Below are 22,633 nucleotides of genomic sequence, written 5' to 3' on the forward strand. Positions count from 1 at the left end.
AGCCCTGCTGACCGTGACCTCGCATTGTCGGCCCATGTTCATCTTGGAGTCAATGATGACTCCAAGATCCCTTTCTGCCTCCGTGCTCTCAAGAAGGGAGTTTCCCATCTTATAAGTGTGCTGCTGGTTACTACTGCCCAAGTGCAGCACCCTGCACTTGTCTGTATTGAAACGCATCCTGTTTTTGTTAGCCCACCCTTGCAACCTATCCAGGTCTTTCTGAAGTTTTTCCCTTCCTACTAGCGTGCCCACCTCACCCCAAATTTTGGTATCATCAGCAAATTTGAACAGGTTGCTTTTCACCCCGTCATCCAAGATGATGGTGGCCACTGACAGATGTTAATTTAATTGTGTGACAGGATCTGCAGAATATTATCCTGGACCACAACAATCAACTATCCTGCCATGCCAGAAGTTCAAGGTTTGGCATGGCAGGATGCACAAATGTTGGGATTTGGTATAAAATTCTCTACATCCCATTATGTGTCAGGGGCATACAGTTGGTTGCACATGTATCTGGGTGTGGTAAGCTGTGAACAGGAAGCTACCCAGTTCACAGCTGGCATACAGCCCACATGCATTGGGCAAAAGCAGGTGGGGATCAGGGATCTATCAGCCTGGCACTGGGCTGCATGTCACATATTCACATTAAAGTGCAATATGAACCAACCACAAAGATGTTCCACATTTGGTGAATGCAGCAGTGTACCTAAAGGTGGGCAGCCAGAACAAAAAGGACCTTCTAGAGCTAATTCAGCATACATGATGCCACAAAGGGCAACAGCAGCGTTCCTTGTCCAGCAGGTTGCTGGCTTTATTAAAATCCTGGAAGCTGTAGAATTAGCAAGTAGTGGGTTTCCATTTAATGTGGAACTTCTGTATGGTTAGTTTGCCATTTTATTGCCTGAACATGAGGCATGTTACAATTTATCTCACAATAAACCAATGAACACATTAATCATGCAATAAATGTAATATCTGCCAGGGGTAGTATGTTACAATTGTAGGTGCGATAATGCATTTTCAAGGACTTCAACAAGGTGGAATAGAATGACACTCAGAATCTGATTTTTGATGTTTGACCACCTTTAGCTCCCCAGCTGAAAGACCAGTTGCCAGTTTAAAGCTGGGTTTATGGGTATAGCCTTTAGTACAAGTCCAGAGCAAGAATTGTGCTCACATCTCTGGATCTGTAGCCAAACACTATGACTGATCTGCCACTAGAACCCCAAGGAAACCCCAGGCTGCGGGGCAACAGGGCAGTTGAGGAAGATATTGATGGGTACTTCCATTCTGTGCAGGAGCACACACCTGGAGGGAAGGCATCAGAGGATGCAGTCGATGCAGAATGATGGAAGACAGTCACCTCCGGATCTAGATGTCACAGAACTAGACATCGCACTACTGGAGCAATTCCCCCAGTACAGCTGGGAAACAGGTATGATGCCCTAGCATCACTGAGAGAGAGTACAGCAACGGAGGCAATGTCCACAGTTACCACCAGACAGGCTGAGAGGCACCCGGGCAGCCAGAGAAGAAGATGTCGAGTCATTGTGGTGGGAGACTCCCTCCTGAGAGGAATGGAGGGAGCCATCTGGTGCCCTGATCCTACAGTACGGGAGGTATGCTGCCTGCCCGGAGCTAGGTTCTGGACCTAATCAGGCCCAAGGACTACTACTCTGTGGTCCTCATCCATGTTGGAATGAATGATGTGGCCCGGAGTAGTCTGGAATGAGTCATGGCTGACTACATGGCTCTGGGAGACAGGCTTAGAGGTTTGGGGACACAAGTCTTCTCATCAGTCCTCCCGGTCAGCAGACATGGCCAGCACCATGGCAACTGCATTGAGGAGGTGAGCTCATGGCTTCGGAGCTGGTGCCACTGTGCAGGGTTCAGCTTTCTAGACCACGATCCATACTTACAGGATAAGACCTTGCTGGGACGGGACGGCCTACATCTCTTGCCAAAAGGTAAGAGTCTGTTCTCTTAGGTTGGCAGACATCCTATGTAGGAATTTAAACTAGCTTTGTCAGGGGATGGGGATGCCGAGTTCAGTACAAGATTGGGGAGGACAAGCCATGAATCGCACACTGGAATTGATCAGGTAAGTACTAAGGGGCCCGCTAAAAGTCAGGATAGGGGAATACTAAGGGCACCTATCGGGGAGGGGCTAAGGTGTCTCTACACTAATGCTAGAAGTATTGGGAAACAAGCAGGAGGAACTTACAGTTCTGCTTGCAGACAAAGATCTCAACCTGGTTGGTATAACAGAAACCTGGTGGGACCCTTCCCGTGACTGAGCAGTGGGCATTGATGGCTACAGGCTATACAGGCAGGATAGATTGGGGAAAAAAGGGGGTGGGACATTGCACTAAATGTTAAGGAACATTATACATTGTCTGTAATAAAGATGGGAACAGAAGAAGGGCAGATCAAAGTCCTATGGGTCAGATTACAAGGGGGTAGGGATGAAAGGGAGTTGGTAGTGTAGGTCTACTACAGACCCCTACACCAGGAGGAGGAGTTAGACCTAGAATTCTCAAAACAGCTCTCAAGGGCGGTACACTCAAAGGACCTAGTTGTCATGATAAATTACCCAGACATCTGCTGGGAGGAGCAGTTGGCCAGGTCTATCCGTTCACATAGGTTCTTAATCTGCATACAGGACTTGCACCTAACACAGGAAGTATGCAGTCCCACTAGGGGAAATGCTGTACTTGACTTGGTGCTGACCACAGGGGAGGACTTGGTGGAGAATCTACAGGTACAAGGTAACCTAGGGGATAGTGACCGTCAGTTGATAGGATTCACTGTCCGGCGTAAGGTGGGAAAGACAACTAGTAGGACAGTAGTGCTAGCCTTCTGGAAGGCCAACTTCAATGAGCTCAAGAGATCAGTTAGAGTGCGACTGAGGGGTAATCACATCTGTGAGTTGGGAGTCCAAGAAGGGTGGGAGTTCCTTATGCGACTGATCCTACAGGCCCAGAGAGGCACCACCCCAGTATACGCAAAGGGAGGGAAAAGAGCCAAAAAACTTTCTTGGCTGAGCAGGGAAATCCAGGAGAGTCTTCAGAGGAAAAAAAGAGGCCTACAGGCTGTGGAAGCAGGGGGCAGCCACCAAGGAGGAGTATACCTGCTTGGCTCGCACTTGCAGGGAAGCAGTGAGGAAGGCCAAAGCAATTACAGAACTCAAGTTTGCAACAAAGATTAAGGATAAAAAAATGTCCTTCTTTAAGTACATAGGGAGCAGGAAGAAGGCACAGGGTAACATAGGGCCGCTACAGAATGAACTAGGGCAACTCGTAACTGATAGGATGGAAAAAGCAGAGCTCTTAAATAATTTCTTTGCTTCTGTTTTCCTGAAAATGGATACAAATACACCTCCCAATGAGTCTTTAGTCTGGAGTGTGAGTAATAGCAATCCACCAATGGTTAGCACTGACCTAGCGAAGGGGCACTTGGAAGGGCTGGACGTATTTAAGTTGGCAGGCCCCAATGATCTTCACCCAAAGGTACTAAAGGAATTGGCTGACGACATAGCAAAACCACTGGCGCAACTGTTCGAGCACTTGTGGCACTCAGGACAGGTCCCAGAGGACTGGAAAAGGGCCAATGTGGTTCCTATTTTCAAGAAGGGGAGGAAGGAGGACCCGGGTAAGTATAGGCCAGTTAGCCTCACCTCTATTCTCGGCAAGACCTTAGGAAAATCATAAAGGATCATATTTGCAGGGAGCCAGTGAGTCACACTATGGAAAGGGGCAACCAGCATGGGTTTATAGCAGGCAGATCCTGCCTGACTAACCTGGTTTCTTTTTATGACCAGGTCACAAAGTGCTTAGATGCAGGACTGGAAGTAGATATTATTTACCTGGATTTTAAAAAAGCTTTTGACACAGCGTCACACCCAATTCTTACGAGCAAACTTAGTAGCTGTGATGTGGATTTTTTCACAGTAAGGTGGGTGAAAAGCTGGCTCATGGGATGCACCCAGAGAGTGGTGGTAGATGGGTCGGTTTCTTCCTGGAGGGATGTGGGTAGTGGTGACCCCCAAGGCTCTGTCCTTGGACCAGTGCTGTTTAATATCTTCATCAGTGATTTGGATGAAGGTGTTGAAAGCACCTTGTCCAAATTCACAGATGACACTAAACTATGGGGCGTAGTAAACACACTGGAGGGCAGGGAGTGAATTCAGGCAGATTTGGACAGACTGGGGAAGTGGGCAGATCAGAATAGGGTGCAATTTAGCAAGGATAAATGCAAGGTGCTGAATCTGGGGAGAAAGAATCTCCAATACACGTATAGACTGGGGGGCTACCATTCTGAGTACCAGAGCAGTGGAAAGAGATCTCAGAGTCCTGGTGGATGCAAAAATGAACATGAGCTGCCAGTGTGACAAAGTAATAAGCAAGGCTAAATGCACTCTTTTGCATCAGCAGGTACATCACGAGCAGGTCTAGGCAAATGATGATTCTCCTCTACGCAGCATTGGTGAGGCCGCAGCTGGAGTACTGCATCCAGTTTTGGGCGCCACACTTCAAGAGAGATGTGGATAACCTTGAGAGGGTCCAGAGGAGGGCTATTCGTATGGTTGAGGGCCTGCAGGTAAGACCCTATGAAGACAGACTGAGGGACCTGAATCTCTTCAGCACCTGCTTAGAGGTGATCTTGTGGCTGTCTACAAACTCATCAGGGGGGGCCAGCAGGGAATAGGGGGCACTCTGTTTACCAGGGCACCCCTCAGGGTTACCAGAAATAATGGCCACAAACTGAAGGAGAATAGATTTAGGTTGGACATAAGGAAGAAATTCTTTACGGTGAGGGTTGCCAAAATATGGAATGGTCTTCCAAGGGAGGTGGTGCTTTCCCCTACCTTGGAGGTGTTCAAGAAGAGATTGGATAGGCATCTGGCTGGGATTACTTAACCCCAGTGCTCTTTCCTTCCTGGAGCAGGGGGTCAGACCTGATGATCTGCCAGGTCCCTTCCGACCCTAGACATCTATGAAATCTATGAAAAGTCCCTGATAGCTAACATGTAATAAATCACAAGTGGTGTGATATAATCACGAGTCAGTAATACAATGGGTGATAACAGGGATTGAACGGAAGGTCTTCATCACCAAAAAGATAGGTTCCTATATTACTGGAGAGACACTGCCAAGAGCAGTGTGCTACATAAACATTGCTATTATTTTTGAAAGATCTAAAATGTATGGATTCTTCTTCAAACTTTTGGTCTGCAAAATCTGACTAGGAACCTTGTGAAAGCAGGATTTCTTGAGAAGATTCCTATAAGAACAGGTGCTTTTGTGAGATTTCCAGTGCCTCTTATTTCCAAAAGTCCTAAAAATATGGATAGAGGAGCTTGTTTGTTGGCTTTCTGACACCTCTCTTTAATGTCCCACTTGGAGCCAAACAGCAGAGGCAAGTGACAGGGCAGAAAGTGTTAAGCAGAACCTGTTAAAATGAAAGTGCAGTTCTGCTTTAAAGAAAAAAAGGTAGTAGCATCAGAGTAGCATCAGTGGCTTCCATATTTATTGTCCCTCACTGATTCCAATGTCCAATGTGCTAAGTACACATCATGGATGACTGGTGCCACCTTAGTCGGGGGGTGGGGGATGTGCCCCCCCTGTGACCAGTCAGCGACTGGGGCGGGGGGGTATCCCCCACAGCCAATCTCACTGACTCGGCAGGGGGAGGGTCCCTGCCTGCCCCCACGCCTGTCGCCTAAGCGGCAAGTGTGGCCTGTCAGGGGGTGCACATGCACCTCTATGCACCCCCTACACATCGCCACTGGTACACATATTAAAAAAGATTTCTTCTGACCTATGGGGTTGCAAGATGAACTGGGAGCTAAAGAGTCAAGCTGGATCTTTTTCTGACTTATGTATGATGCTCATCATCAATACCCTCAATGATAATAATTCTACATTTGGAAGCTAGGGCCAGAGCCTTCATAACTACTCACATGTGGTTGCCCTTTTAGGACAGTAGATTTTTTTTTTACATGGGTGTAAATTGGCCATTGTGATGGGACCCTAACCCCTGTAACAACAACAGCAACAATAAGAATTCCACTGAAATCATAGTCTCCATGTCACTCTGCATACACACAGTCACAAGTTTTTATAGGACTGAGTCTTTACATTTGTCAATGATGCAAGAGAGAGAATAGAATAGATCTCTCCCCCAGAGCATATCTGAGTCAGCACAGTAAGCAAATCTGACTCAAAGCTATAAGTAAGACTAGGTTTGTAAGGTGTTTTTCTTACAAGGCCATATCCTAGGGCTGGACTAAATTATTACCTTAATTCAGCAATGTGCTCAAGCCTCTGTTTTACCTTAACCACAAAAGTAATCCCATCTGAATTCAGCAGAGCACTTCAAGCCCTGATACAAAGCCAACTGAAGTCAAAGGAAAGACTCCCACTGACTACAGCGAGTTTTGGATTAGTCTCTAAATCACCTTTTGAACATTGCAGATTAAACGAATTCTTAAGTACTATGTTGAATTGGAGTCTGTGTGTCTACAAATGTAATAGCAATAGAATACAAATAGAAGATGCAGGTCTAGTTTCAGGAAAAAAAAGACTTATAGTCAGATTTAAGCATTCCTCTATAGTATTTGTAAAAATTTCATGCAAACATCTGTGTTTTGTGTATTGCAGATGATGGGCCATCAGGCTGCAGTGCTCCAGCTAGCCAGTTTCTGGTCCCTTTCCTCCATCTAAGGATCTGTATAAGGTGACAGAATCAGGCCCACTGAGCTTGATTCCGTGTCTTGTATAATGATATAAACTAAGACTAAGTCTAACATTCATAGAGAAAAGGTACAGATGTCTTTCATGATCCAACTTACAAGGTAGTTGGTGGGGGCTGACTCTCATCAGTTCATTAGTCTGTCTCAGCTGGGTTCTGTTATGTAGGCTTGCCTGACCTCATTTCTTGAAGTACTTCTGCCACCTGCCATTCCATGGTTTATAAGATTTTTAAATAGCCGCCAACCTGTGCTAATCATTATACAAGGGGCACCAATTTTGTCCTTTGAGGCATAATGTTGGTCATGTTAGCTCTGGAGAGTCCCTTATTGCCCTGCTTGCAGTGCACTGGGCAGCGTTATCTCTATTTCTGCAAGTTACTTGCTGGTAGGTTTCAAGACCAGACCCATCAGTTTCTCTTGTAGGCATGGGCTGCAGGTAGGTAGGTGCCCAGACCAGCCAGCAACTTTTTCAAACAGTCCTGTATAGCATGATTGCCCAACTGCAGGCACACAAACAGGTTGTATGTGGTCTGGGAGCACTTGACATGCAGCCTGCAGGCCCCGGCAGTGTCATCTCCTCCTGCTGAGCAGTGGGGCAGGGCCCAGAGGTCCCTGCACCATCTGCTCAGCCAACATGGCAGGGCATGGGGTTTGTGTGCTGCTGGCCTCCACCAGCATGGGGCATGGAGCAGGGGGCTGCATGTTGCTAGCAGGGATGGGGGTGACTGGCACAAACAGGATGGTGGTGATTTTAAGAGGGCCATCTGAACAGTATGTAGGAGTGCATTCTCCTGCTGTACACCAGGGCTGAAGTTCTACAGCTGCTCTACAGCAACACTTAGCACTTTATAAACATGCATCACTCCTCTCAACACCCCCAATAAGTGCAGTAATTAAGGGTCATTATCCCAATTTTACAGAGGTGAAGTAATTTGCCAAAGGCCATAAATGAATCAGCGACCTAGCAAGGATTAGATTGCAGGGAGAAGTCCCTGCCCCTACACCTATGTTCATTCCTCAAGGTCATCCTGCATTCCTGTAAGGGATTGAGAAATTGCTTCTCCAAACTGTGCTACAACACGCTAATCCAGCAATTAATAGTAGGTAGTCAACAACATGTTGCATCACAGCACTTGCAGGTTTATTGTTATTCTTGAATCAGTCTTGCTCTCACTCCTACTCTGTCTGCAGGTCTGTTGGCCTTATTACACACTAGGGTCCAAGCTGAACCTCTAGCCTTATACCTTATACTAAGGGCCACATTCTTGGCCCCTAATGCAGCTCATTTGTGCTAAGAAGTTGCCCTATGCGAGCTCTTGGGGACTGGCTTTTGTAGGGAAATCCCTGGGTGATGCATTGTTGGATGTGTCAGTTTTATTTCATTCCCCCTCCAGTGAAGGGGAGGTACTGGACAGAATCAGAGCACCTTATACTTTTGTGATCCACAACTAGTGGAAAGTTTTCTTGGCTTGCACCAGAAACTGCTGTAGGTTAGGGATGCCTCAGAGCCATTCAGACTTGTATTCCAGGATCGGGGGGAGCATAGCTGGGCTGGATGTGCTCCCAAGGATCTGAGGATGTTTCTGACTGTATGTGCACAACTCTTGTTTTGTTGGGTGACAGCTGATTTGGTGTGGCCAGCTCTGTGCTCCTTAGTATCATTCTAGAGGCTGGTAATATAGCCTCTCTACCTTTTCTAGAACTTATTTTCTCACGTATTTTGTAACCAAGCAGGTTCTACCCTGTGGTTACCTACAATTGTCTCATTGCAAAGAGTTTCTGGTAGCTCAGACATGATTCCCTTTTGGTGTCATGCAACTTCCTCTCTCTGCAAACTACCCTGTCCTTCCTATGGGCAGTAACATGTCTTCTAAGAATCACCAGGTTACATCACCAGAAAGAGGATTAAATGAAATTTGAGTGGAAGAGACTGGTTAAACTGCCTTGTCTTTGTCCTTATTCTTCTTCACCACTAAATTTAGTATTATTGTCCACAGTAAATTGTCTAGTGCACTTGGTTGAGCAGAGGGGTGTTCCCTTAAAGCAGGGGTGTCAAATATACAGCCTGAGAGCTGCGTAAGATCTATGGAACCACTACGGCCTGCTGCAGTCTGCTAACACACCAGAAGTTGGGGAGGAGGGTTAGTGGGGTGTGGCCCGCCACAGAATTTGGGGGTTCTGGGTCCTGGTATACACAGCTGTTGGTGGTGGGGTGGAGGAGGGGGAAATGAATGAGGGCTGTGCACAGCTGCCTGACCCCTGCTGTTGGACCCAGGTCCCATGTCACTGCTGCCATATGAACCAAGTCTCACTCTCCCTCCTGCTACTCGCTCTGCCTAGCTACTACTGGCCCCACAGATTGGGCCTGGGAGGATTCCCCATGGTCCAGATCTGGCCCAGGGCCTGGGACAAATTTGACATCCCTGCTTTAAAGAAGACCTGTATGATTGCTCAGAGCTCCAGTATGAAATTGGAGATGTGCCTGTTGAGAGTCTCTGGGTTAGGGTCAGAGGGGAAAGCCACAAGGGTGATGTCATGGTGGGGGGTCTGCTATAGACCACCAGACCAGGAGGAAGTGGTGGATGAGGCTTTCTTCAAACAACTAGAAGAAGTTTCCCAATCACAGGCCCTGGTTCTTGTGGGGGACTTCAATCACACTGACATCTGCTGGGAGGGCAATAGAGCAGTGCGCAGGCAATCCAGAAAGTTTTTCGAGAGTGTTAAGGACAACGTCCTGGTGCAAGTGGCCAACTAGGGGCTGTGCTTTTCTTGACCTGCTGCTCACAAACAAGGATGAATTGGCAGGGAAAGTAGTAGCGCTGGGGCGGGCAATTATTTTGGGTGGAGGGCTGTTAACGAGTTTTGGTGAGCTGTCAAGGGAAAGGAGTCCAGGAAAGCTGGCTGTACTTCAAAGAAGCCTTACTGAGAGTGCAGGAACAAACCATCCTGATCTGCAGGGAGACTAGCAAGTATGGGAGAAGACCAGTTGGGCTTCACAGGGAACTCTTCAATAAACGAAATCACAAAAAGGAAACTTATAAGAAGTGGAAACTTGGGCAAAAACTAGGGAAGGATATAAGGGTATTGCCCAGACATGCAGGGATGAAGTCAGGAAGGTCAAAGTGCAAATGGAGTTGCAGCTAGCAAGGGATGTGAAGGGTAACAAGAAGGGTTTCTACAGGTATGTTGGTAGCAAGAGGAGGATCAGAGAAAGTGTGGGTTCCTTATTGACTGGGGGAGGCAACCTAGTGATAGAGAATGCAGAAAAGGCTGAAGTGCTCAACGCCTTTTTTGCCTCAGTCTTCACGGGCAAGGTCAGCTCCCAGACTACTGCACTGGGCAGCACAGTTTGGGGAGGAAGTAAGCAGCCCTCAGTGGTGAAAGAACAGGCTAGGGACTACTTAGAAAAGGTGGACATGTACAAGTCCATGGGGCCAGATGGGATGCACCGAAGGCTGACGTGACTGCAGAGCCACTGGACATCATCTTTGAAAACTCATGGAAATCAGGAGAGGTCCCAGATGATTGGAAAAGGGCAAACATAGTGGCCATATTTAAGAAAGGGAAGAAGGATCCAGGGAATTACAAACCAGTCAGCCTCACCTCAGTCCCTGGAAAAACCCTGGAGCAGATCCTCAAGGAGTCCATTTCTAAGCACTTGGAGGCGAAAGTGATCAGGAACAGTCAGCATGGATTCACCAAGGGCAAGTCATGCCTGACCAACCTGGTTGCCTTCTATGATGAAGTGACTGGCTCTGTGGATGCGAGGAATTGGGTGGATGTGGTATACCTTGATTTTATCAAGGCTTTTGATATAGTCTCCCACAACATTCTCGCAGGCAAGCTAAGGAAGTATGGGCTGGATGAATGAACTGTAAGGTGTATAGAAAACTGGCTGGAGCATTGGGCTCATGGGGTAGTAATCAATGGCTCAATGTCTAGTTGGCAGCTGGTATCAAATAGTGTGCCCCAGGGCTTGGTCCTGGGGCCAGTTTTGTTCACTGTATTCATCAACGACCTGGAAGATGGCTTGAAGTGCACCCTCAGCAAGTTTGCAAAGGACACCAAGCTGCGGGGAGTAGTAGATATGCTGGAGCATAGGGCTAGGATTCAGAGAGATAAATTGGAGGATTGGGCCATAAGGAATCTCATGAGGTTCAACAAGGACAAGGGCAAAGTCCTGCACTTAGGACAGAATAATTCCATGCACCAGTACAGGCTGGGGGCTCAGTGGCTGGGTAGCAGCTCTGCAGAAAAGGACCTGGGGGTTACAGTGGACAAAAAGCTGAATTTGAGCCAGCCATGTGCCCTTGGTGCCAAGAAGGTTAATGGCATACTTGGCTGCATTGGTAGGTATGTTGCCAGCAGATCTAGGGAAGCGATCATGCCCCTAAATTCAGGACTGGTGAGGCCACATCTGAAGTACTGTGCACCCCCCCCCCCACCCCGCACTACAGAAAGGATGTGGACCAATTGGAGAGAGTCCAGCAGAGGGCAACAAAAATGGTTCATGGACTGGTGCACATGACTTATGAGGATGGCTGAGGGAACTGGACTTATTTAGTCTAGAGAAGAGAAGATTGAGGGGGGATTCAATAGCAGCCTTCACCTACCTAAAATGGGTTTCAAAAGAGGACAGAGCTTGACTGTTTTCATTGGTGGCAGATGTCCTAACAAGGAACAATGGTCTCAAGTTGCAACAAGGGAAGTTTAGCTTAGATAGTAGGAAGAATGTTTTTACTAGGAGGGTAGTAAAGCACTGGAACAGGTTACCCAGAGAGTTGGTGGAAGCTCCACCCTCGGAGGTTTTCAAAACCTGGCTAGACAAAGCTTTGCCTGCGATGATCTACTTGGGGATGGTTCTGCTTTGAGCAGGAGGTTGGACTATATGACCTCCTGAAGTCCCTTCTAACCCTAATTTTCTATGATTCTATAAGACCATTCTAGCCTGATACCATTTACTTAAAAACAAAACAAAGCACCCCCCAACCCCCCCAAAACCCCTACACATACTCTGCTAACACAAAGCACAAGTGATCATTTGGTTAATTTAATGTTATCACTCCTAGCTCAACCACCCTACACAATTAATTTCCCACCAGGCAATTAAAAAAAATTAATCACTCCTAGAAAGTTAACAGACTTCTCCCAGTAAGTTGGCAAACTTGTGTGTGTTTCCCTTTTGAATTCTTTTTCCATAGCTTATCCCTCCAACCCTGGATCATTGCAGTCTGTGTTCTTCAGGAAGACTGTAGCACGACCTGCCTTCAAGCAGCTGTGCACAACCCTTTGTGGCCAAGCTTGCCCTGCTTGGTACAACTCTTGCCTCCCTGGCTAAATACAGACACTCTGATTTAACGTGAACCAGGAAGAAGTTTGGGACAAGACTTTCATAAACCAGTTTGACCTAAATCAGTTATGTTTGATACTACATTCAACCATGTTTGATACTACATTCTACATGATACTACATTCAACCGGGGAGGAATAGGCTGCAATCGGACCTAGACGGGTTACAGGGGTGGGTGGATGAGAACAGGATAGGTTTCAACACTGACAAGTGCAAGGTACTGCACCTGGGGAGGAAGAACCAGCAGCATACATACAGGCTGGGGAACTCCCTTCTTGTGGGTGCAGAGGCAGAAGAGGATCTTGGAATCATTATTGATGCCAAAATGAACATGGGCTGGCAGTGTGGGGATGCCGTCAGGAAGGTCAACCACACTGTGTCATGCATCCACAGATTCATCTCGAGCAGGTCCAAGGAGGTGATCCTCCCCCTCTATGCAGCACTGGTCAGGCCACAGTTGGAGTACTGAGTCCAGTTCTGGGCGCCGCACGTCAGGAGGGATGTGGACAACTTGGAGTGGATCCAGAGGAGGGCCACCCACATGATCTGGGGGCAGCAGGGCAGGCCCTACAAGGAGAGGCTACAGGACCTGAACCTGTTCAGCCTCCACAAGAGAAGGCTGAGGGAGGATCTAGTGGCCTGTTACAAACTAGTCAGAGGGGACCAGCAGGCATTGGGGGAGTCCCTGTTCCCCCAAGCACTACCAGGAGTGACTAGAAATAACGGTCACAAACTAGCAGAGGGTGGATTCAGATTAGACATCCGTAGGCACTACTTCACAGTCAGGGCGGCTAGGATCTGGAACCAACTTCCAAGCGAAGTGGTGCTGGCTCCTACCCTGGGGGTCTTTAAGAGGAGGTTAGACGAACACCTTGCTGGGGTTGTTTGACCCCAGTACTTTTTCCTGCCATGGCAGGGGGTCAGACTGATGATCTGCTCAGGTCCCTTCCGACCCTACCAACTATGAAACTATGAAACTATGTTTATCTTTAAAAAGTTTCAGCCATTCTGAAACTGATTTATATGCACTGAACTATTCTGTTACAGGTTTAAACCAGTTTCTGATCACTTAAATTGGTTTATGTGCAACTTCTGTCCCTAGCCCCAGAGTACCACCCTGCTGCCTCACCAGCCACGCTTTGATGATAAAGAAAGGATATATAAGTCTGGGGGCTGCCCCTCAGAACACCAGAGTGAGCTTTGGCTGCTTCACTCCATCCTGCTCATCAGTGGGCTCTCAGCTCCGTGCCTGGAGCAGGACACCTCTTCTTATTTTGCCTGCTTATTCCACTTGCTTTAATTCTCTAGGCTCCAGCCCCTTAACACAGAATTTCTCTGGGATCCAGCCTGATCTCTTCTCTTTGCACCAGGCCTCTGGCTCTGCCTCAATCTGTGGGGTCCTTTTTGTCCTACTTTAATCCACTGGGCCTTGAGACCACAGTCCAAAATGCAGGGAGCCTCACTAGCCCTCACTAGGGCCTCCTGTCTCCCCTTTAGCTACTTCCAAGTTTCATAGATGGCACCGTTCACTGGATTCTTAGCCCTACCTTGATTCCCTGGGTCTAAGCCCTCAATTAAAATGTTATGTGACTCACTGGTGCCCCACTGTGACCTGTCTATTGGTCCCACTTGGGTTCTTTCTCTCACTAGCCCTTCCTGACCATTGGTCTCACCTGGGGTCTAAATCCACAACTCTAAGCACAGAGTGCCTTCCCTGGCACTCCCACCATGGTCACCTGCTTCCATTTTAACAATGCCCATGCCTTGTAGCTTTCAACACACAAGCTAAATATTTTGCTGGAACAGTTTCCTTAAACCCTCCTGGGTCTCTGTATCCCAGTAAACTCCCTTTTCTTACCAGCTGGCCCTTCCAACCCTCCAAAATACCCAAGTTTGCTTGTGTTTCCCTCTCCATCAGCCTGGGTCTATGGCTCTTCCCTCTGGTCCAGGAGTCAGGCTTCTAGTATCCCAGGCTCCACCCCTCTAGCTGGGCACAGGGTTTTCCTTTCTGCCCATTACTCAGGCTGCTTTCATCTGCTGCAGTCTGCTCAGCTGCCCTTCAACTACTATTCAACTATGCGCTTGCTTAGAGCACTACCCCTGCAGTTTATTGCAAGGCATCTTGCCCCAGTGATTGCTTGCACTTCTGTGACTTCTGCCTTTATTTCCCTTGGCTTCTTAATTTTTTGCATCTGTCCCTTACCCGGCTGCCCACAAAATGCTGCAGTCCTTGCCTGCTGCTCTTTCCCTCTTAAAGTAACAGAAGCCCTTGACCCTGGTTACAGGGATTCAACTACTATGAATCTATGGAGTGCACGAGTTGCTGTTCTTTACGTTCTCTTCAAGTTTCTGCCACACTTTCTCCTCCTCCCCAAACCAGCTACTTCCAACCACACATTTGTTAAGATGAACTTCTATCATTAGTGTAAACAATCTGTATTTTCACCTGCAAACAGTATGGTCACCACTAAAAGCCTCACTGCATTGGAGCCCCACATTAGCTTGGATGGATGCCTGTACTGCATTGTTCTTGATTGTCCTTGCCACTGAAATGACACACATTCTAATGAATTCCTTGCTTTTGGCTTCTCCTTGCATCCAAAGCAACTCAGGCTTTAATTTTACCTGAATACATCTTCCTGTGACATGCCACATACATATCGAGCCACTTAACATGGACTTGGTTCATTTAATATGGAAAGAAGTAGTGAAAAATTGAAAAACTGACATGCTCTGGCTTTCCCTGTATGCCACAATGCCTCAGAAGGACTCTCATCAGTGAACACATACATTACACAGCAAGTGAATTTGAGACACTGGGTCTTCAAGCAAAGTAAATGTAAAACAAACATCTCTTTGCTTAGTAACAATGACTCTATGCATTTGAATCATGGCATCATTTTAACAATCTCCAAGTACTTTTAGAAACATCAGTGATTTAGCACAGGGGCGATGCGTAGGGGATGCACGCAGGTGCACGTACACCCCCTGAGTGTGGCGGTGCACCCCCTTCAAAAAGCGGTTCCCACTGGCCACTGCCGATGCTTGTTTGGTGCTTGCCATCCCGCTATCAACAGTGCTAGTGGTGGCTGCAGGAGCTCCCATGCTTACCACTGCTGTGCTCCTGCCACCGCTGCTGCGCTCCCACCACTGCCATGCCCCCCAGCCACCAGGGGCATGTGCCATTCATGATTTGGCAGGATAGCACTAGAGTTGTTTGGAAATGTGAATTTCCATTCCATGGAAAAGTCTGGTAGAAGGCAGGGCCAGGTGGCATCCTGGAGTCTCTACAAATATGTTTGGTTCAGAATTGAAATAAAAACAACACCATTGAGGATTCCACTGAAATTTGACAAGACCTAGTGAAATATTTTTACTTCTATGAAATGCTAATTTTCAAGGGAATACTCTTCTTTTGAAAGGTTTTCACCAGCTCTACTCAGAGCCTGGCAAGACTAAACCCTTCTGCCTCATGTCAACCTGGAGCTTGCATCATGATCCCTATTCTACAGGAACTGGAGACATGGAGAGGTTAAGTGACATAACCAAGGTCAAGCTTGGGGGCCGATAGGAGAATTGGCATCTCCTGAAACACAACTTAATGTTCTCACCACTGGGCTATGCTCCCTAGGATTTGGATGCATATATTTGTGGTGGGTTGCTAGGCTTTGCCCGGCTCTCTGGGCTTAGTAAATTGCGAATGGGATTGGTGGGGCAAAACCCACCAATCAGAGACAGGCAGGGGAAGAGAGTCCGCTCTGCCTCTACTCTGGGTGGGGGGGGAGGGGGGCAGAAGTGGACTTAATTGGGAACTGCAATTGCAGCCCCCTGATTGGTTCATTTTCAATCTGGGGGTGGAGCCCCAGAAGGGGATATAAGCCATTGTGTGCTGAGCACGCGGCACAGTTGGCAAGGGATTAAAAAGAAGGAAGTGGTCCCAGGGCCAAGAAGAGCTAGGAGAGCTGCTCAGTGAGCATATCCAGCTGCCCAGAAGAGCCCTAAAGATTCCACCGCTGGATGGAAGCAGTGGATGGTGCAGGCATCACTGCAAGATGGTCTGCGAGGGACCTGGACCCTGGGAGCCGCAGCGAGGCAGCTCGGGTCTCTAACCCTGGTGTGAGGCTGGGAATGGTAGCCAGTGCTACCATGGGGTGAGTCACTGCGGGGCAGAAGGCCCTAGAGAGGGAGGGGCCGGGCGGTCTGTGACCTATCCCCTGCAGTGGGTCCGCAAGGGCCCCAGGAGTGGATCCTGAGTGTGGGGAGCAGTATTCGGAGTGGCACAGCCCTGGGCATGCATGAGGCATGAGAAAGATTGAGCCACTGGGACATGTGAGTGAGTCATGCCACTCCTATGAGGCCTGGAACTGAGCCCTCCCCTGGAGAAACATTAGCCAGGCCAGGGCAGCTTATGGACAACCTCCACCCAGCTTCTTGGGACACATGAGTCAGTGGGGCAACAGGTCTCCCACCGGGGGTTGACACTTGGAGGAAGGTAACCTCAATAAAGAGGCAGGAAGAAGAGACCTCTAAAAGAAGGGGGACCACTAGAGAACTTTTGTGCCTCATGTTTTGGAGTGTTTTACTGACTGTTTGATACGTGCTATGAATGTGAGGAATGTTTATTAACTGGTAACTGTCCGCCTTGGTTTTTAGAATGCCATTTATTGTTGTACTTACTCGGGCTGTGTGAAATGGCACTGTTCTGTTTCAACTTGCGTTTCAAAGGAACAGCCTTTTGTTTTGAATTTCGTTTCGATTCAAAACCATTGTTCCGTTTTGTTTAATCGAAACAGTTTCACTGTGTTGACGCTGTTTCGACGTTTTGTCCATAGGCTATAACGGGGAAGCTCAAAACAGCCTATAGCTTTGTCATTTCTGGCTTGATTTGGATGACACTTGCAGGAATGGTAGCCCCTTTGGGAGGCATGAAGCCTGCCACATTTCAAGGATATAGGTACAGGGGTTTCAGGGGAACTGCATCTCAAAGTCTTGACAGCAAAACTCATGTCACTATTATGTGTTAAGCCACAGCGGCGGGGTCAAAACTGCAGGACTCCTAGGCCCTTCTGCACCCATGAAGCCTGCCAGCTGTCAAGGAGATCGGTGCAGGGGGAGTCTGGGTTCTGGGGCCCTGCACCTCTAGCTGCTGACAGGCAAAAGTGGAACACACAGTTCAGTAACTGACACCGAGGCAGAAAGCAGAGCAGTTCAAACAATGCTGTCTTTTATGCAGTTTTTCCATCCCTCCCCCAGAGCACTGGGATTGGAAGAGACCTCAGGGAAGGATGACAGTCATTGGCCAGCTACACAGTCAATAATGAGAGCAGTCCTTCCTCCCACTTCCCCTTCCTTCTCCTTACTTTAGTTTCTGTTTCCCTGCAGGCAAGCCCTGCTTGAGCTTTGAATCTTGAAACGTTAAAAAAATTTTGAAATGTTTCATCTTGCCTTGTTTTGTCTCAAGGCTGTTTTGAAGCTCCCCGTTTCATTTCGATTTTGCTGTTTTGGGCTTGAAAGGAGTCGAAACAGCGTCAAAATGAAACTGACGGCAAAATTTTGCGCAGCCCTAATACTTAGCTGTTCATACCGTTTGGGACTGTTGTGCTTACCTGCTTGCATTTGGGTATGTATATAGTTATGTTTATATTTACTTCTAACCTGTAAATACTCACCTTAGTTCACTACCTCTTTTTATATATATATATCTATATATTGTGTGTGTGTGTGTGTGTGTGTGTGTGTGTGTGTGTGTGTGTATATATGTATGTATACACACACACACACATATACATACACACACACAATTTGTACTTGGTTGAGACATTGCTTTCTGTTCTCTATTGAGACATGATAGGTGGGAGGGAACTGTGAGTAGACTGCAGTTTCCACCCCCTGCACGTGTGCCCTGCTGGCTTTCTCCTTCTATTGGTGAGGGGGGACACTCACTTTGGAGACATCCGGGTTACATATTGTCCAAGACTAGCTGCCTGGTTGTCCAGGGTCAGGTTGACTGTAATACCCAGGATGCTGTGGTTCAGTGGTGCATTTCTAATAATAATATGCTGCATTTAAACAAATACTAATATTCTTTTAAAGTATAACCAATGAAGAAACTATATGCACGGATCATTTTTTTGCTACTGCAATGCAGCTACCTCTGGGGTGAAGCAGGCAGCTCTTAGACAACACATGGCAAGTTAGTTTAAAAATGAAGAACAATTGGATTAGGGAATCATAAATAAGCAGATTCCATTTCCCTTGTTGGGATATGGCCAGGACATTGTGGTTAACACTGCAGCTCTTAAGAAAATGCCATAGGATCTTTCTGAGAACTACAGACAGCTTGGGCCTGAGCTTTTCCATGCTTTTCAAAGGCATCTTCACCAGCATTATAATTCTTGGCACTAAACATGGGTACATGGAAATAAGACAATATCACTCACTTCCCACTTGTGGTGGCATCTACATGTTAGAATTTTCCTACCCAAGAACTGACCCAGCCCAGCCTGACTCTTCAAGATCTGCTTTTGTCACAACTTAAGGTGGCATGCACGTAAAACTCCAAGCTAGCTAAGAGCAACCATAAAATATATTTAGATTAACTCATGCCAGATTTCCAAGGGCCTCATCACATACTCTATAGGATCTGGCAAAACACAGCAATCATGAGGGTGTGATCAGGGTTCTGAGTCATAGCTCCATGCTGCCCTGAGGAAACTTTATGCTGCTCTTATATAATCCACTATTTGCTTGCTCTTGCTGCTGTGGAGATACTAATGCAGTACACACGAACATCTACCTACAGGAAGTGCTGCTCCAGCAAGGTGAGTTCAGTGGGTTACTGTACAGCACATGTTGCTAATGTAGTTCAGTTGTAGTTCAGTGGGTTATGTTCCTGTATAATGAATGCAAGGAGGGCAGACTTGGACAGACCTTGCTGTGGGATATGTAACAGTCAAGTAAAGTCCTTTCACCTGGGAGCTTTTCAGTTAGAACCACAACAACCTGAAGACCACAGTGTCATCCAAATGGCCTCAAAGGCAGAAAGGTGGAGGCTACAACTGACAGTATATGTGAACACCAAATAATGGCATCTAAACTGATCTTCTCATCTGGTTTTCACCTTTGCCTCCATGGGGAACTATTAATTTGGGGTTATACTGAGTATAGTTTTGGCCATATAGAACTGGCAGTATCTTTGGGAAGTATGGCGCAACCTTATTATAAAAAACCCTCAGGATACTGCCAGGAAGGAAGCAGACAAATACCATAGTATCCATCATTATTATGGACCCAACTCAGAAAGGTATTTTAGCCTGTATCTAATTTTAAACATACAAGTTCCTCTCTTGAGGTCAATAGGACTAGTTAGGCTCAGGTAAATTACTGCAGTATAAAATAACAGTACAAGACAAGCCCAGTTTGACTCTCCATCCGTCTCAACTTTGTGGGACTACAAAATATAGCATGGCTCTGTAATGTCCTATCTCACCAATTCTGGAATACTTGCAGTGACAAAGCCTCAGCCATCTCTATTAAAATCCTGGTAATTTTAGGTCTGACCTTTTTTTTTTAGCTTTACACCATTGCTACTTACGAGTTACTCTTTTGAGGCTGTGAATAGTTCCCTTCTGTATATCCTGACAATTAAGTTATTCATGAAAGATTATCATGTTCTCCATCCCAAGTTATAGAACTGGTTGTATATCACTTCTTGTGGGTTACTATGCAGGAATCCCACAGAACCCAATGGTGGCATCATGAGTGTGGATCCAGAATGAATGCCTCATTCTCCAATATCTGCAACATTTCACGAGCACTTTGCAATGCAGAAGCATTACTCCTTTGGAGGTAGCATAAAAGAGCTAAAACCAGCATAGGACAGGTCATTTTTACCTTTTGTAAATAAAGAATGGTCCCTTTAAGCACAGCATAAAATTTCTTCCACCCTCTTCTTCCTCTGGGAGCTAAAAAAAAGAAAACCAATTTGTTATACGTTCCTGCTTATGACACTACTACTTGGCTGTCAGTTTGGAAGAAGACAATGTATCACCATCACGAAAACCCACTACAGATATCCCCCGACTAAACCAAAGGTTTCCCAGGTACAGTATATTGGGCTTCTACCCATATTAACTAGGGAATGCTGAACCACTTAAGCATCCAACACCCAACTGACATTCAAAAATGAGGTGAACCGTTCAAGTGCAAGACCCCTTAAGCCTTCACCTGAAGTCCAGCTGACCCCTTGATTTTCATTATTTCTCATTCTTGCTCAGCTTGACATCCATACCTAGAATTAGAAAAGTCTAAGTGGTGAGTGTTTTTGTGGGAAACTCCACTTCAGCTAAGCAAACTGGAGATCACAGGGAACACCCTGTTCTACAGAGATTTGTAGGCTAAAGGCTCTGAAAATTCAGACAGGCTTTGGGTATGCAGGCAAACTGATGGGTATCTACACAAACAGGCCAGACCACTAAGTTTTTCAATCTGAAATTCGCTCAACATTTGTAAGTGAGGGAAATGTGTTTTGCTTATAGATCTTTGGGTGAACTCCTGGCCTTATGGCCTAAAATCTGGGTAGAACAGATGGCCAGGTTCAGCTGGAGGCATGTCTGGTACCTGCTGTCACAGACCCAAATGCTGCATGCTAGGCTGAATCTCTAAATCCCAGTTTATACCTTACTGTTCTGCTCAATGGGCTTTGTGGGCTTTCTAGCTGCTATCTCTAGCAATCGCTGCTGACAGTGATATTCATGCATGCTAGATTGAGGACCAGCAATGCAGCTCTCTTCCAGATAACCACACGTCCTTTGTCTGTGATGCATGAACTGGTGGGCATAGCTGCCAGCATGTTTTTGTTGCAATCCCTAAGGATTTCTGTACCTCTTAGATGATCAAATCCAGATGGAAAGAAATTGGAGGCAGATAAGGAGTCACAGAGATTCCCAACCCTCCTCGCTTTGTTTGGTTATACACCCAGACTAGCACATTCTTATTACTGCAATGTCCAGGTGTTAAGTGGATGCTTGGCACCAATTTAGCTCTTTTTGTGCTTGCTCTCAAGGTATTTTGCAGGGAGGGAGAGGTCATTAGATCTATTTAGTGCATAAGGAAACATGGGAGCAGAGAGGTTTATGTGACTCACCCAGCAGCATGGAGCATCTGCCGCAAGATAATGGCAGAGAAAGGAATGGGATGCCAGGCTCCTGATCTCAAGCCTAGTGCCCTATTATCTGTGCCCTGTTCTCTTACCCAGTCTGTCTCTGTTGTCTCTTTTGAGTTGGGACTAGGTGAAAATACTGTAGCTTAGGTATTGGCTGGTGTCAGTACTAGAGAGGAGAAAGGGAAGCAGTAATTCAGCCAGGCGCTGCAGGCTGGGGAAATGACTGCTCCTTAGAAGCCTGGTTCATTTTCTTCCAGGGTAAGGGTATGAGACATATCACAACCTCCATATGCTTGCTGCATGGATCAAGTGACTGTGTATGTCATGGGTAAGGCAGCTGAGGTCTTCCCTTGTTCCTTCAAACATATAGTGATAGGCGCTTAAGCAACCAGCTCTCCCTGCAGACATCTCTATAGCAATGTATGGTACTGCAGAGGAGACAGTCCACCATGGGCAGGCAGAGAAGAAAGATGCTAAGGCACTGATGGGAGAGGCTGACAAAAGTACCCTTATATACTTACTTAGAGACTGCCAAGAGAAGGGAGACCTTGGGCCATAATCTTATGTATTCATGGGCTTTTAATGGGCTTCAGTGACTGCGCCATTCATCTCCATTAACAAAAAAAATCCTCAAAGGTTTTACTAATCACCAGTAATTAAACAACAGTTTCCAAATATATTTTCCATTATCCTTCCTGTACTCCCAGTTGAAGTCAATGTTACTTAGCATCCTGTTGCTAGTGGAACTTGTGCATGTACAATGTGATGGCAGAATGTGGATGAGCAAAAGCCTCAGACTTGAGGTCTATATCCAGATTTTCTTCAACTTCAGCTTCTTTGGATCTGGATGAGCCCTTTAAAGAGGAAGGATCTAGAGCTGAACTTCCCCTATAGCTCAGAGTGCTGGGCTGCAGAGTCTTGGTTAAGTCTAGAATAGAAATGGGGACCAGCAATTAAACTTTGACTTTCCAAAGTCTATGGGGATATGTCTGCAGTGATTTGGTTAAGACCTACTTCTTTAATAGCAGTGTTTGGGTCTCTGTTGTGTTACACAAGGGTGCATCTACATGTGCAATTAATGTGCCAGAATTTTCTGTGCAGGAAATTCAGGCTCATTAAAGCTCTTCGCAGTGCACGTCTACACATGTGCCCCCATTGGCAGCAAATTAAGTCTGACAGAAGCAGTCCAGTCTAGGGCCGCTCCTGCCCTGCTCTGGCCCCCTGCAGCAGCCAAGGGAAGCTCCAGGTTCCCTTGGGTGCCAGCCCTAGGCTGGCAGGGGGCATTGGGACTTAGCCCCCAGCTCCAGAGGGTGGGGGTCAGGGAGGGCAGAGATTGAGACCCTTCCTAATCTCCTCATGGCTG

At 46.9% G+C, this 22,633-nt stretch overlaps 1 protein-coding gene across 1 annotated transcript in view; it reads right to left on the reverse strand.

Annotated features, from left to right (window-relative positions):
• PSD2 (pleckstrin and Sec7 domain containing 2) overlaps positions 1–22,633 on the reverse strand; it is a 225,685-nt gene that overhangs the window by 19,290 nt on the left and 183,762 nt on the right. The window contains exon 11 of the mRNA XM_006264057.3: positions 20,001–20,071. Within this exon, the coding sequence (XP_006264119.2) occupies positions 20,001–20,071 (71 nt within the window). The remainder of the gene's footprint in view (positions 1–20,000; positions 20,072–22,633) is intronic.

The sequence above is a fragment of the Alligator mississippiensis genome, chromosome 9 (genome assembly GCF_030867095.1).
Source record: "Alligator mississippiensis isolate rAllMis1 chromosome 9, rAllMis1, whole genome shotgun sequence".
NCBI lineage: Eukaryota > Metazoa > Chordata > Crocodylia > Alligatoridae > Alligator > Alligator mississippiensis.